The sequence below is a fragment of the Cynoglossus semilaevis genome, chromosome 14, assembly GCF_000523025.1.
Source record: "Cynoglossus semilaevis isolate Cse_v1.0 chromosome 14, Cse_v1.0, whole genome shotgun sequence".
NCBI classification, from domain to species: domain Eukaryota; kingdom Metazoa; phylum Chordata; class Actinopteri; order Pleuronectiformes; family Cynoglossidae; genus Cynoglossus; species Cynoglossus semilaevis.
In genome coordinates, this window is record NC_024320.1 from 15,649,524 (window position 1) to 15,662,981 (window position 13,458).

General features: G+C 39.8%; 1 protein-coding gene across 4 annotated transcripts; it reads left to right on the forward strand.

Annotated features, from left to right (window-relative positions):
• The first annotated feature begins 167 nt into the window (after positions 1-167).
• Positions 168-13,453, forward strand: txndc16 (thioredoxin domain containing 16). 4 transcript variants are annotated; one of them, XM_025062409.1, is made up of 20 exons: positions 168-711; positions 2,085-2,264; positions 2,621-2,703; positions 2,791-2,864; positions 2,984-3,058; positions 3,272-3,393; positions 3,479-3,569; positions 3,892-4,054; positions 4,127-4,296; positions 5,364-5,424; positions 5,501-5,639; positions 5,722-5,868; positions 6,184-6,243; positions 6,584-6,788; positions 8,592-8,728; positions 8,830-8,914; positions 9,728-9,869; positions 10,632-10,819; positions 10,910-11,100; positions 12,556-13,453. In XM_025062409.1, exons 2-20 carry the CDS (start codon positions 2,096-2,098, stop codon positions 12,783-12,785), a joined length of 2,532 nt encoding a protein of 843 aa, XP_024918177.1. In that variant the 5' UTR covers positions 168-711; positions 2,085-2,095; the 3' UTR covers positions 12,786-13,453. The 4 variants fall into 4 exon arrangements, with proteins under 4 accessions (XP_024918177.1, XP_024918176.1, XP_008323537.1 ...); XM_025062408.1 differs by having other exon boundaries at positions 168-465; positions 2,081-2,264; XM_008325315.3 differs by having other exon boundaries at positions 169-711; positions 2,081-2,264.
• The last annotated feature ends 5 nt before the right edge of the window (positions 13,454-13,458 follow it).

Genomic DNA, 13,458 nt, shown 5'->3' on the forward strand with positions numbered 1-13,458 from the left:
AAATAGATAGATAAATAGATAGATAGATAGATAGATAGCAGTACAATATTACCTCTATGGTATTATAATTTTACAGCTATTCTTATATTGTTTACGTATATGTATATATAAATAAATAAACTATTTTAAGAGGATATAAACAACAGGTTTCAGCAAGAGATAATATGATATACAATGTATTATAACCAGAATATAACTATATATAATATATAGCGAATACTTGGATTCTGTTTATGACATACATTGCTGTTCGACATATATAATAATGTACGACTATGGACTGGCTACTGGTGATGTTTTGCGTCGATTTGCACAAATTTACGGCACTGAATGTTTTTCCCCCACGCGTAGACGGGCCGTACTGCAAATCGGGCAGTTTTGCTCAACTGAAGTTTGTCCTAATGGAGTTGCCGTTTGTCACTGTTCAGGATGACTGCTAGAGCATCCGAAAATCTGGTCATGACGGTAACATAGTTACAATTGTAACATTGTTTTTCTTTTCACAAATGGACACGGAAACACCTACATCTACAACATTGAGCGCGAAGGCTAGCTGGCTAACAGACGTTACAGGGCAGCATCTCCGTGCTAAAAGTGACTTTTTTTAAATGCACGGGTGACGTATTGGTTGCAGTCTCACTCACATTCTAACAGGAGCATAGGCTCGAAAGTTGACTTGCGAGAGACAATGGAAAAGACGGGAATATGAGTGTGAGTAGATAATTAAAAAGCTATTGATAATACAAACACCGAGTGTCGTGTGTACAACATTAAAATTTGACCAACAAATAGCCCGTACAGACACCTTGGGAGTCGGTGAATAGGGATGTCTAAATGCTACTGGTTTTGTACACATTTTGTTGATATGTTCTTTGGGAGTTGGTGAAGATTTTTGATGTACAGTAAACCCTTGTTTTTCGCGGGGGTTACGTTCCAAAAAGAACCTGTGATAGGCAAAATCCGTGAAGTAGAAATCTTTATTTTTTTTACAATTAAATACTCAGAAAAAGAAGAGAAAGAACGAACAAACCATTTTACAGTCTCAACCATTTGTTTCACAAATAAAGTAAAATAAAAGTACTTTAGAAACATTTCAACAAATAACTTCTGTAATGTACTGTCAAATAATAATTTTAATCATCAACGTGAACAGAAGGCTTCAAATTGCGGAGATTAGCACCGCCCACCGTGAACGGGAGAAAATTAAAAATGATTATGAAAAAAATACAAATTACCTGGTCTTGTTGCGGGCAGTTGCAACCCTTTTTGAATCCTTATTAAAACTTATTGCTGCTGTCTTCCTTATGTTTTTTTCTTCCTTCTTTATGGAACGAACGGAAGATTCATTAATTCCATAATGCCGACCTACAGCCGCATAGCTTTTACCTTCATTTAGCATGTCCAATAGTTTTACTTTATCACCGATAGACAGCATCTTCCGCTGCCTTTTGGTCCCTACCGCAGGTACTTTTGCCGGTCCAGAGCGTTTTGTCGACATTATGGGGTTTGATAAACTCGAAATTGCAAGAGAATTTGCACGTACGTAATGTCAATTTGGCAAGCTGTTTTACGTACGTGTACATATTAAACCGCAACGTTATTGGCGCACAGGTAGAGAAGAAGCGGAGTGACTTTTTAGCCAATCAGAATGCAGAACACAATGCACGATGCAAATCCGTGAAGTAGCGAAACCGTGAAAAGTAAACCGCGTTATAGCAAGGGATCACTGTATTTTAATTTTAAATACTTTACAAGTAGTTTGGCCATAAATGGCAGGATGTCCAACATGGGTGACTGTTACGTTTAAATCAATAACATCATGAGGATTTTGTGGCAAATTACAGCAGGCGTGATTATCTTTTTTTCTTTCATTTTTCTAACCTAAGTTGCAGTGGGTTATACTGAGGAAGTTTTTGGACTCCTTTGCCAAATCATAACCATATATTTTGGCAATACATTGGCTACGCACACTGGGGGTGGTGGTGGTGGGGTTAAGTCCAAAGGTGACCCCATAAAAAATAATTCACTGATTTCAAAATATGTGTTATTTACAGTTACAAATGTGTTTTTATTTCTACAGACAGATCCACACAGAATGTTGGTCAAGTCAAGGGTTTGTTTTATGGCTGCTCTGCTCCTGTTGGTGGAGCTGGGAGAATGTGCAGAGAAGACCAACTCCTCAGAGCTCCATCAGTTCACTGCTGTGGAGTTCTATGACAAACTGCATTCTGGGAAGATGATGTTTGTCTATTTTGAGCTCCAAGGTAGGTATAAATTCTTCACAGTTCTAAGAAAGTGCTAACATTTAACTTGCATTTGTCCTTAAATTGTACATGTGATCTGGGAACATGATAAAGGAGCACGGTGTGTGAGTTAATGGTGGGTGGATTGATCCAAACTATCGACATATTGATGCCAACGTGCCACAGGCTGCCTGTCAGTCTATGTCTGTTTCAGTGCTGCTGCTCCACTCTGCTACTGTCCTCTCACATGGTGGGGCAGGCAGAGTTTCTAATATAGGATTTCTTGCACCATCTGTTTGAAGAGAAAATTAGAGCTCGTAAGCTGATCCTGTATTTGTTTTTTAATTTTACATTTACTCTGCTCCCTCTATTTTTAGTTTCTCCAACTATCTCACTCTTTTTGGCGGAGCTGGCAAAGTCGGCTGAAGTTCTGCAGGACTATGGAGTGCTGGTTGGCAAGGTAACGGCTGTCACGGACCAGAAGTGTATATAAAAACACAATAATAATGTAGAGAACCTACAGTGAAAACCTACATCTTATCTTTAGGCGGACTGTAGCAAAGAGGCGATTTACAGTTACTGCACAGACCAGAGGCAGCTGCACACTGCCTTTCTCTTCAGGTTGGTCATGACGTACATTGTTGGATTCTCGTGTTTGAACGTGGTTTGACTCGGAGACTAAAAAGCAAATGTTGGCATTCTCCACAAAGTACACTGACCCTTTTTGGTTTCATTTTCAGAGGTGGCAAAGAGTTCCTGGGTTTGAATTTGGACACAGTTTTTGACGTCAACTCCATCGTCTCTGAAGTCTTATTGTGAGTAAACAATGCTGCTTTTATTCTGAACCTCACCTCAACCACACTTTTCTTCTGATACCCTAACTTCCTTCCTTTCCAAACCATCTACCGTGACCTTATTATTTGCTTCTTCTGCCTTCTTCCTGCTCCAAACCATCTACCGTGACCTTCTTATTTGCTTCTTCTGCCTTCTTCCTGCCTGTCTGATCTAACGTTTTGATCTTACTTCAGTGCCATTCTGCGTGAAGAGGTGAAGTACGTCCACACAGATGCTGACCTTTTGGCCATGGAGAAGTCAGCTAGAGGACAGAAGGACCTGGTGCTGGGGTATGTCAGCAGTCTGGGAACACAAGGTGAACACAGGTGAACAGCTGACAACCCACACTGCTGTTGATCACACGTGGGTCCAATCGTCTCTGTTTGATGACATTACTGCAGAGCACAGGTCCATCATGGAGACGGCGTACGTGTATGGATCCAAATACCAGTTCATCTTGATCACAGGAGGACCGGTCCTCAAACATTTAGGGTTCGTTCCTCCGTTGGCTCTTTCTTCTTCTTCTTCTTCTGGAGTTTCTAATAAAGTGGTAAAGTCTACTGAGAAAACTGTTCTCACTGCACAGATAAGGTCTTAATCTACTGCTGTCTCCATTCATTCCTTTGTTAGTGTCATTGATTGTTTGAAACTGTTGTTCAGCTTCACCTCAGAAACAAACTGAACACAGCAGTTTAACAGAAAGTTGAACAAACATGGAAAAGAAGATGTTTCCCTCCGACATTAAAATAACCTTCATAAAATCGTACATTTTAATGCAAAAACTAATTGATATCTAATTTGACTATTATTTCAGCATCAATGAAACATCCCAGTCGTCCCAGGTCTGGTTCCTTCACTGCCAACGTCACAGTGGCCCGAGGTTGACCTCTGTCCACTGTCCCCTGACCCGCATGAAGAAACCCCTGACCATTATCAGCCTCCACTCCTTCCTGCAGCTCATGGAGGCTCCACTTGTGGTAAATATTCCACCGGGTTCTGAGGACACTGTGTCCAGGCTCTTTTACATTAATTTGTCTCTCTGCTCACAGTCTGAAGTCCATGAAGACCCGACTGTGGTTCCACCACCTCAGTTCCCCTACCAAGACACTCCTCAGGTCTTCGTGTTTTCACGTCCAGAGACTCATCACCTGGACCTGGACACGGCTACAGCTCTGGCCTGGAGACTGAGAGGAATCGCCACGCTGCTGCTCGTCCACAGGTATTGACACAAAATGCAACTTCTGCACTACGCTAGAAGTCTCTCATCTCTCATATTGGCAAAATGCAAAAGAAAACACCATTTGTGAAAACAATTGGGGAGAAAGAATCATAAACAGAAGGTTCCACAACAGCATCACAGTCCTGCTTCGTCACAGTTTCAGTCACAGATTCTGTTTTTACTGTGTAATGAGTGCAACCTCATTGATGTGTAAGAGGCGATGTCTCACCTGGTGTCATATGATATGCTTGGCACTGAAACCGCTTGGTAACATTTAAGCTTGGCCAAACAGAGAAACATCTGCAAACTTCATCTGCTTTTCCTTTTCCTTTAACCAGTCTTCATCTGCTTTTCCTTTTCCTTTAACCTACTGCCAAAAAGTTGTTCCAAGTCCCTGCTTGACTGGTTTTCTTCAATCATCTCTGTCCTCACTTTGGACACTTACCTAATCATTTAGAACCAAGTTATTGTCCAGCTTTACCAAAGCTGCTCCTTCTGCGATAAAAGACGGTCAAGTTGACAGACTAGTTCCTTCCAGAGCACTGTTGCTGTAGCAGCTCTGCCGTCCTGTTTTGTTCATGATGTTAAAACAGGTGATCTGTGACAAGTTGAAGTCAAGCTCTAATATCAATGTGGAGCAGTAAAGTTTCCTGATCAAGGCCAGAAAAGGGTTAAAACCCAACAATGTAGACAAGTGATAAATCTGGGCAGAGTATGACTTCAAAGAAAGCTAACGTTAGCCCAGAGAAACACTGAAAATCTAAAATCAAAATACAATGACCAATATAATAATAATATAATAAATAAATGAACCACTCAGATGATTTGGCTCAAATTAATTATGCAGAAATACATTGCATCTTAGCTAGTATTTAGCCAAAAAGCTACTCAGATATCAAAAGACATGAAAAAGTCTAACAGTCCCTAAATAAATCTACATTTAACTGTTTGCTCTTTAACTTGGCGTTTGAATCTCTGTTAACTCCACTATGGACCATTTAGTATTTGGTGTAGGACTTTCTAATAACCATGTATTTACTCTGTTCTTTTGTTTCTCTTCTCCTCAGGCAGAGTCCTGCAGTGAAAACTCCTGATCACTATAACCTTGCCTACAGGCGGCCTCAGAAGGTAACATAAAAAAATGAAAGTCTCTGTTCTTGTTTTAACCAGTTTTACTTCACATATTTAACATGTGTATTGAAAGAGTTTAGAGGTAAAGTTCGTGACCCTTCACAACATCGACGAGGTGTTGGAGATCCTCTCACACGAAGAGCAGGAGGCTGAGGAGGAGAAAGATGGAGGGGAAGAGGAGGAGGATGAGGAGGACATAGAATTACACTTTGGTAAAATGAATAAAAACGTGAAATGAAACGTAAGAAACTAGAGAAGAACTTGTGTAAAATGAACGTCTGCGTCTGTCTCCAGGATCACTGAGTGATGAAATCGCAGCCTCGGTCTATAACAACAGAGACACATTCCTGGACATGGACTCCATTACTGAACTGACCTCTGAAAACTTCCACACTGTGGTGGCACAGAGTGACCTGACGGTGGTGCTGTTTTACCTCAAATGTAAGGCTCCTGTTGGGTGTGTGTCGTGTATTAGCCTACAAACATTCCAATTAGTTAAACAACAGTCGACGTTTAGTTGTTATTTCAATGAACAAAATATAGTATGCGTACTAGGAACTAAACATCGAATATATTATATATATATTATATGTAGGGGTAACACTTTTTTTGCAGAGCTAAGCTCTAACCTCGTCATTTTTTATGACTTTTATTTTTATGTTTTAGCGCTTTTTCACATTTGTGCTTTAATGTTGTGCGTGTAAAAGTTTAGGATAAATGCATGAACTAACCTTAGTTTGCCCTTTTCTCCACCAGGGGATGCTGTTTCCATTACTGTTCTCGAATCTTTTATCGAAATTGCAGACAGGTTTGCAGGTATGATATGGAGAAACAGAAAAAGAAGAAATGATTCTGCTTTATTTTTATTTTTCTGTACTTCTTTTGTCAGTTTGTCAGAGATAAAACAGGTTCTTTTACATTAACTTTTTATTATTATTATTATTATTATTATTATTATTATTATTATTATTATTATTATTATTATTATTATTATTATTATTATTATTATTATTATTATTATTATTATTATTATTATTATTATTATTATTATTATTATTATTATTATTATTATTATTATTATTATTATTATTATTATTATTATTATTATTATTATTATTATTATTATTATTATTATTATTATTTCTGCCCAGCCCAGACTCTGAGGTGCCGGGGGTGCAGCTGTGTTCTGTGGATTGTTCAGAGTGGACTGACCTCTGTTCTACTGAGGTGGGAGACTCGAGCCCCTTCCCTTTTCAGCCAATCATATCGTTCCCCACCGTTCTAATGCTGCGCCCAAAGGAGGCTGCTCAGCACTACAGCGGCATGCTGGGTATAATGGCGCTGCACCGCTTCATCATGCTGTAAGAGCAACATCCCAATTCTGAAAATACAAGTTAATAAAAAAATGAATTCACATATGTAATTGTTAGCTAGCAGTTACATTAATGTATGAGCAAAGACATTTATCAGGTATTTATAGGCGCTCTTATTTTTTGCTTTTTTAGTCTAAGGAATACAAAGCCAACTCTCCGTTGGTTTGGTAAACTTTTACTTTGGAAATTCAAGGTCATTAAGTTGTGTCTCGACAATTTTTATTTTCTCTAAAACATTTAGGTTTTTTAATGGTTTCCTTGTCGTTCTTTTGACTTTTTTTTTTTTTTTTTTTAGCACAAATGAGGCTGAAATGTAATTGGATGTGATATTGACATCATCACAGTTAGAATATTCCTGGTTGGTTGTAATGATGGAACAGCTACAGTAGCAACAAAATTGTAGGTGTGGTGTTGTAATGGTTTCTAGAGAAAAGTGTTGTAATTGAAGGTAATTTTGTTGCGTGTCAGGAAACAGAAGAATTTTTTAGTTTTTTAATGATATCCTGGGGTTTTCGGGACTAGAGTCTCTGAAGAGCTTATCATAGCAAACAGAAGAGCAGAGAAAACTCCCCGATCGTGGTCGATGTGTGGAGCTCTCAGTAACAACAAATGTTCTGCTGCTGCCAGAAATCTCCGTATATGACAAAGTCGAAGGACTGCCCCAAGGGATTGTTTGAGTTGGACACCGTCCAATCTGCACTAATCTTTTAAACAGTTCCTCAGAGGAAAACAGAATTTACTGACCAAGACTTAACTTAGTTCAGATTTTATCAGTAATTCTAAGGACTTTAGGAGAAGTGATGAAATAAATCCAACCTTCAAGCACCTCACATCTGGAGCATTTACAGGGAATGTATAAACATGAGGAAAACATTATTTTTGAAAACAAACAAATGTCCACTTGAGTTTAGAGAAGCTGCTGCTGCTTCTGCTGCTCCTTCTGAATAAGTTGCTGTGGTTTCATTCAAACACCCTGAGGTTTTTAGAGGTGTTTCTCAAGGTCCAGCGTCCATTTTCTCTTACACTTGTGGAAAGCAGTGAGTTCTTCCTTTAGTCAAAGAAAACAAATCCTTCCATTCTCTGTACAGACAATATTTCTCTCAGTAAACAGTGTCGAGAATTCTGCACAAATCTTCCCATATTCTCCAAATTTTCATAGTTTAAAAAATGTTATTGCAGTGGATCCCACTTATTTACGCGTTTCCTTTTTAGATAACACACTTAAGGATCTTTACGTTGTCAAGAAAGTATTTCTTCAACCTAGATTTATGGAAGGATCCTCTCAACGAAGGGTGAGTGGATTCTTCTGTGGTTTGGAGGATCCTTCACATCAGAGAAAATATTTCTGAAGTTGAGGGGATCCTTCCCTATTAAAGGGGATTCCACTGTAGAACAGAGAGTTTGTGATTGATCGAGGGGATCTTTTCCAGTAAGTCAAGTTCTTTCCTAATTAGAGAGGATCTTTTCTTTTATTAGACTGGGTTTACTCTCAGTATTTCGTCCTATTGTCTTAGTAGAGCCTACCTCAATTAGACAGAGTATTTTTTTCGAGTTGAGAGTTCTTCCCCAGTGAAGACAGTCCTTCAAGACTCTCTGTTAGGAAAAATAATTATTTATCACTAAACAAAGTCCTTTTAAAATAAATGGATAGTGATCAGTTTTTTCCGCCTCATTTACAAGCATCATCAAAAGGTAGAATCTCTACATAGCATGGAAGATTTAAAACACTTCTTTGACTTTTGGAAACAATCCCATCTGAGTTTTAATGTTTATGTGTTTTCCTTGAACCAGAAGCTGTCAAGCATCTCCAGTCACACTGTCCAGTCAGGAGGAAGTGACATCATTTCTACAGGAGGTGCATCACCCTGAGCTTCTGGGACCAAAACCTGACAGAATGCTGGGATTGTTCAACACACCAACAAATGAAGGTCGGGGAGTTCACTCACCTCCTGTGACCGTGGTCCACAGCCACAGGTTGATGTAGAGACTGAAAACCTTCACTTTATGGCTTCTCTCTCTTCGTCAACAGGGGTCGCTGTGTTCTTTGAAGCGGCTAAGTCACTGAGAGGAACAGTTCTGACTGGATTAGTGACGGGCACCTTGGCAGAGAAATGGTAACTGGTTGTGGTTTTGTTTTGACTGAGTGTTCGTCTACTTCTGCATCACAGCTGTGGGTATGAAACGTTTACACAGCTTTGTGGAAATCATGTTTTAATAACCAAGATAACTGTGACACTAACACGAGGTGGGCTTTGGTACTCTCAACGTTCGTGCGTGCTGGTACTGATGCCTCTCCCTCTCCTCTCGTTAGTTGTTATTAATACTTTGCACTAATGAGACTTCTTTTCACTAAAAAAGGTTGACCACCAGGTTGAAACTGAACAACATTCATATTTTATTTAAACTCTGAACGCGCAGAGCTTCAAACTGCAGTTTGTGTTGGTCACACAGACTGTACAGAATTGTTCACACATTCTAAATGGACATGAGAATGCTGTAGGTAACACCTTGTGGAAGTGTCTAAATTGACATTCCTTCAGTGTTTGGTGTTTTGGGGCATTAATGGCCCCAGCTGTGCTAATGTTTTTCATGGTAATTCAGGGTAATTTTGTGGCAGAGAACCAGTTCTCTTATCTACAACATTTTGAAACGAGATCCTAAAAATGTTGGTGGAGCTCTGAAGGCAGTGTTACGGTTGATTTAAACAAAAAGAAACGCATGATCAAGACATAGATACAGTAAATGTCTCAGAGGTTGGACTAAAAACCCATTATTTCTAAATTAGTTTTTTTAACCCTGAATGGAATCATTTTTCCCTCTGTACATAACATTCCCTCTCAGTCCATAAAGTGCAGAGGGAATCCTGTAAATGATGGTTTCTCCAACATTTCAGTGTTTATAGGCTGCATTTGATATCTGATCCTCAGGGCTGCAGATCAGCAGGTGGAGCTTCCTGCAGTGTTGGTGTTTCCATCATGGGGAAGACACACTGGTCCCACCACACTGTCCATGTCCTCCTCTGCTGAAGAGCTGCTCACATCCATCAGCTCCGCTCTGCTCCATCCTCTGGTAAAACCTCCTCTCTGCGCCTCCCTGTCTCGCTCGGCTGCAAACACTGTGTATTTTCGATTTAGAGAGAAGGAAAAAAAAAGCGTGGAGACTGTTTGCCTACAATTACCTGATTAGAAGTAATGACTCTGAGAGTCCAGGCCAAGTCCGGGCTCCCATTGTGATCTGGTCTGATGGAATGAAATAACCTACATAAACGCTGTTGGTGTAAAAGCCAAGAGGAAAGCGTTGGTTGTATGTCACACACATAACCAGCTCCATATGTGGACACACCAGGTCCCAGCAGCAGATCCAGATCCAGATCCACTTTCCATTCCTTCATGTTAATGAAAATGAAGTGAACCCATGTAGAAACAGCCAAAAAGTTCTTGTTTGAAAGGTTGTTTTTAACAAGGCAACATCTTTACACATACAAAGGCTGTCCCTGCCTAATGAGATCCTGATCCTACAGCCGGAGCAGCAGGACTGAAGTGGGTGAAGTTCAGGAGAGAGACAAAGCGACTAAATCATCAAAATCAGAAAAATGGGTCAAAACTTTATATTTCAATCTTAGTTTTTTTTACCTATTATAGTAAGTGTAATTGTATCCAGTCTTTTCTGTAATTGTCTTATTCATTATTATCTTCTCTCATCTCCATTTTATCACCTCGTCTAATAACATTTCACCTTGACTGTTGTTACTTCTCATGACTTTTCGTGTTGTCATCTTACATCATCTCATCTCGTTCTTTACACTCATGTTGACCCCTGTTGTGACCTCAGCCTGAGCTGACAGTAGAAAGTCTGCCCTCTGTCCTGTCTGTGGACAAAGGCCTGCTCCTCCTGTTTGTTGGTGAGGAGGAGGACGAGGCCGGGCTCAGACAGAACCAGCTTCTACTGGAGGAGATGAGGAAAGTGGTGGAGCTGGGAGGTGACAAGATGGAGGCGTATGTGGCCTGTTGGATCCACCTGTGAGTAAATCACTCTCACGTCATTTATTCAGACTCATCTTTTCTGAATTTCATCCTTAACGCGTCTCACCGACCGCTGTTCTCTTTCAGAGGTCGCACTCCTGCTGGTCTCTCCGTCTTGGGGTCGTACCTGGGTTCGATGCCGCCACTTCCTGCTCTGTTCCTCACTCATTCACCTTCTACTGATGAAATCTATCAGTACCCCCCCAGTACACCCATCAGGGCTGCATCTGTCGTGCAGTGGCTGCAGAGGATCCAAGATGGAGCTGAGCCAGCAGCAGGTAGCACTCAGAGTGACACAGTGTAAAATAGAACTGTTTGTAATATATTTTTGGATCAATGCCAAAAACTGAAGGGCAAACATTGTGATCTTAGGATGTTTTTGAAGTTTTATTATAAAACTTTTCCCTGTCTAGTGTTATTTTTTTTTCTGCCATCTTTTGTCTACACGTTGGCTGCGTTTTCTCTCAGCTGAGTCCTGTCCTCAGAGTCAGTGTAACGGAGATTGAGTTCAGACTGAACTCCTGCTGTGTGAATCCAGTCTGAGTGTAAATGTGTTCTCCATCCCGTTCCATTACCCTCTGAGCTCTGTTCTCAACAGTGAACATCAGAGAAGGTGCACGGACTTAAGGCACATCATATTTTTATTTATCTCCACTCTAGTTTTTTTTTAAACTTCAGAAGCAGTAAAAAAACCCTGCGGGACTTTTGAAATTTATGTGCTGTCAGTGTCTAAAAAAGAAACGACTCAGGTTCATGATTGATCCCCGTCACCCACCACCCTGTGAAAGCACTAAAGTTATTGTTATCATCAGGTTTTCTTAAGTAAATTCTTAATTACCTTCATTCACCCGTTGTCTAGGATTAGTTCATTTTTCATTAGTTTCAAAATTGTAGCTTTTGTTTTTGACCTATCTGTTTTTTTTTTCTCCATATAATTTAAATCAGTTTTTCTTAGAATAACTTTTAGCTCAGTTCTTTAGCAGTTCTTTGGCTGCGTTTACATCTTTCTCTGAAGCTAACATATAGCTAAAAAAATTGATATTTCTACCCACTACTTTTTGCTTTTGTTTTTTTGGCTGTTTTTCTTTTTGTGTAGATGTACTTTTTTTTAGGCATTTTAATGGTGATTTTTTTTTTGGTATTCCCCCCCCCCAAATCCTTACCATTCCTGTAAACTTCATGTTAGATGGTTAAAGGACACGCTGTCGGTCTTCTCACTTGGTGTCAGTTTCCATGAGAGGAAACTAAGTGTGTAGCAAACATAAACATGTTTTAAATAGTAGTGATGATTGTTTAGGTGACCTCCGACTTGAAACCACAACAGTACTGGAGCCATTAACCCCATCACCCCGTCAGCAGCAGCATGTGCAGGTCAGAGGTCAGAGATAAGGTTGAGGTCTCTGCTGTGACCAGTCTCAGAGTTTATAAAAAGGATATATCAGTGTCATCAGAACATTCCACACATTCTCCACACAGGAGTTTGTTTAGTCACAGTTGCTGGTTTCTACAGGACTGTGTTTGGTCAAGAAAAAATATACCAAAACCAGCTAAAGGTTAGCTGAAAATGTCTTAGAAAAATGGGGAATTGGTTCACAATTAGCCATCAGCTAACTGAAAGAAGATGAATGAAACGGATCAAAGTTAGAGAAGTGGAGGAAGAGTTGGCTCATAATTTTTAACTTTAATAAAGAGATGTGATTCCTTCATGCTTGTCTTTGTCTTTTCATCTTTAGGAATGCTGGGTGCAGACACCTGGCCCCCGTCTGGTAAGTTCTACGACTTCCTGAAGGTCATGGACACAGAAGAGCCTGGATCTGCCCAACAGCAAGAACCTGAAGAAGAAGAAGAAGAAGAGGAGGACAAAGAGAGGGTGAAGGGGAAGATGAAGAACACGGAGGTGACAGGTTCCTCCTTCTCATCCTCGTCTTCTGCTGCTGCTGCTCACACTCACTCTGAACTCTAACGCATGATCACGTTTGGTTGATGGTTCATTTCACCTCCAGGGTTTTTTCTTTCTGACTGAATTTTTAGTGTTTCTAATGATAAACAAATGTTTACAAATGTGGCGTCTCAGCTCCAGACTACAGTTTCTCAGTGTTTACATTTTGTTTTCACCTTGTGTTGCGTATCAGGACTTACTGACTACCATTTATGGATGGATAGATGGATCGAACTTTATTAATCCCTCGGGACATCTCTTGAGAAAATATATTTTAATGACAGCATGTTTAATAGTGGTTTTATTAGATACACAGTTCACATAATAAAATGTAGTATGTGAACCGTGTGCCTTCATTTAATCTTTGTTTAAGGGCTTGAAATGTTGTGAGTGTAAATTGATTTTCCAAGGGATTTCATATAGATTGCTTGTTTTTTTTAAATGTCAGTTGGACCACTTTGGCTTTACATCCTCTGCTCCGTTGACTTTTCACTACACATTTTCTTTTTCTCAGCAAAACACTAGATAGGACTGTATTTTGAGGCGTCTTCCGTGAACTACTGCAAACCTCCGTTCACATCAACTTGAGTACCTCTTTCTGCTACTTGATGTTAGAGCAGAGTCTTGTCTTTTACATTCATCTTTATATTGATATTTTAAAAGCACAACCAAATAAAGTGATTTTTATATTGTTCTT

What these genes read in the sequence shown, in the direction of transcription:
- txndc16 (XM_025062408.1), top strand. Translation starts at nt 430, where the DNA reads ATGACTGCTAGAGCATCCGAAAATCTGGTCATGACG. An exon ending in TGTCTATTTTGAGCTCCAAG is followed by an intron (nt 2,265 to 2,620) that starts GTAGGTATAAAT and finishes CTCTATTTTTAG; the next exon opens with TTTCTCCAACTATCTCACTC. An exon ending in CCTACAGGCGGCCTCAGAAG is followed by an intron (nt 5,425 to 5,500) that starts GTAACATAAAAA and finishes GTGTATTGAAAG; the next exon opens with AGTTTAGAGGTAAAGTTCGT.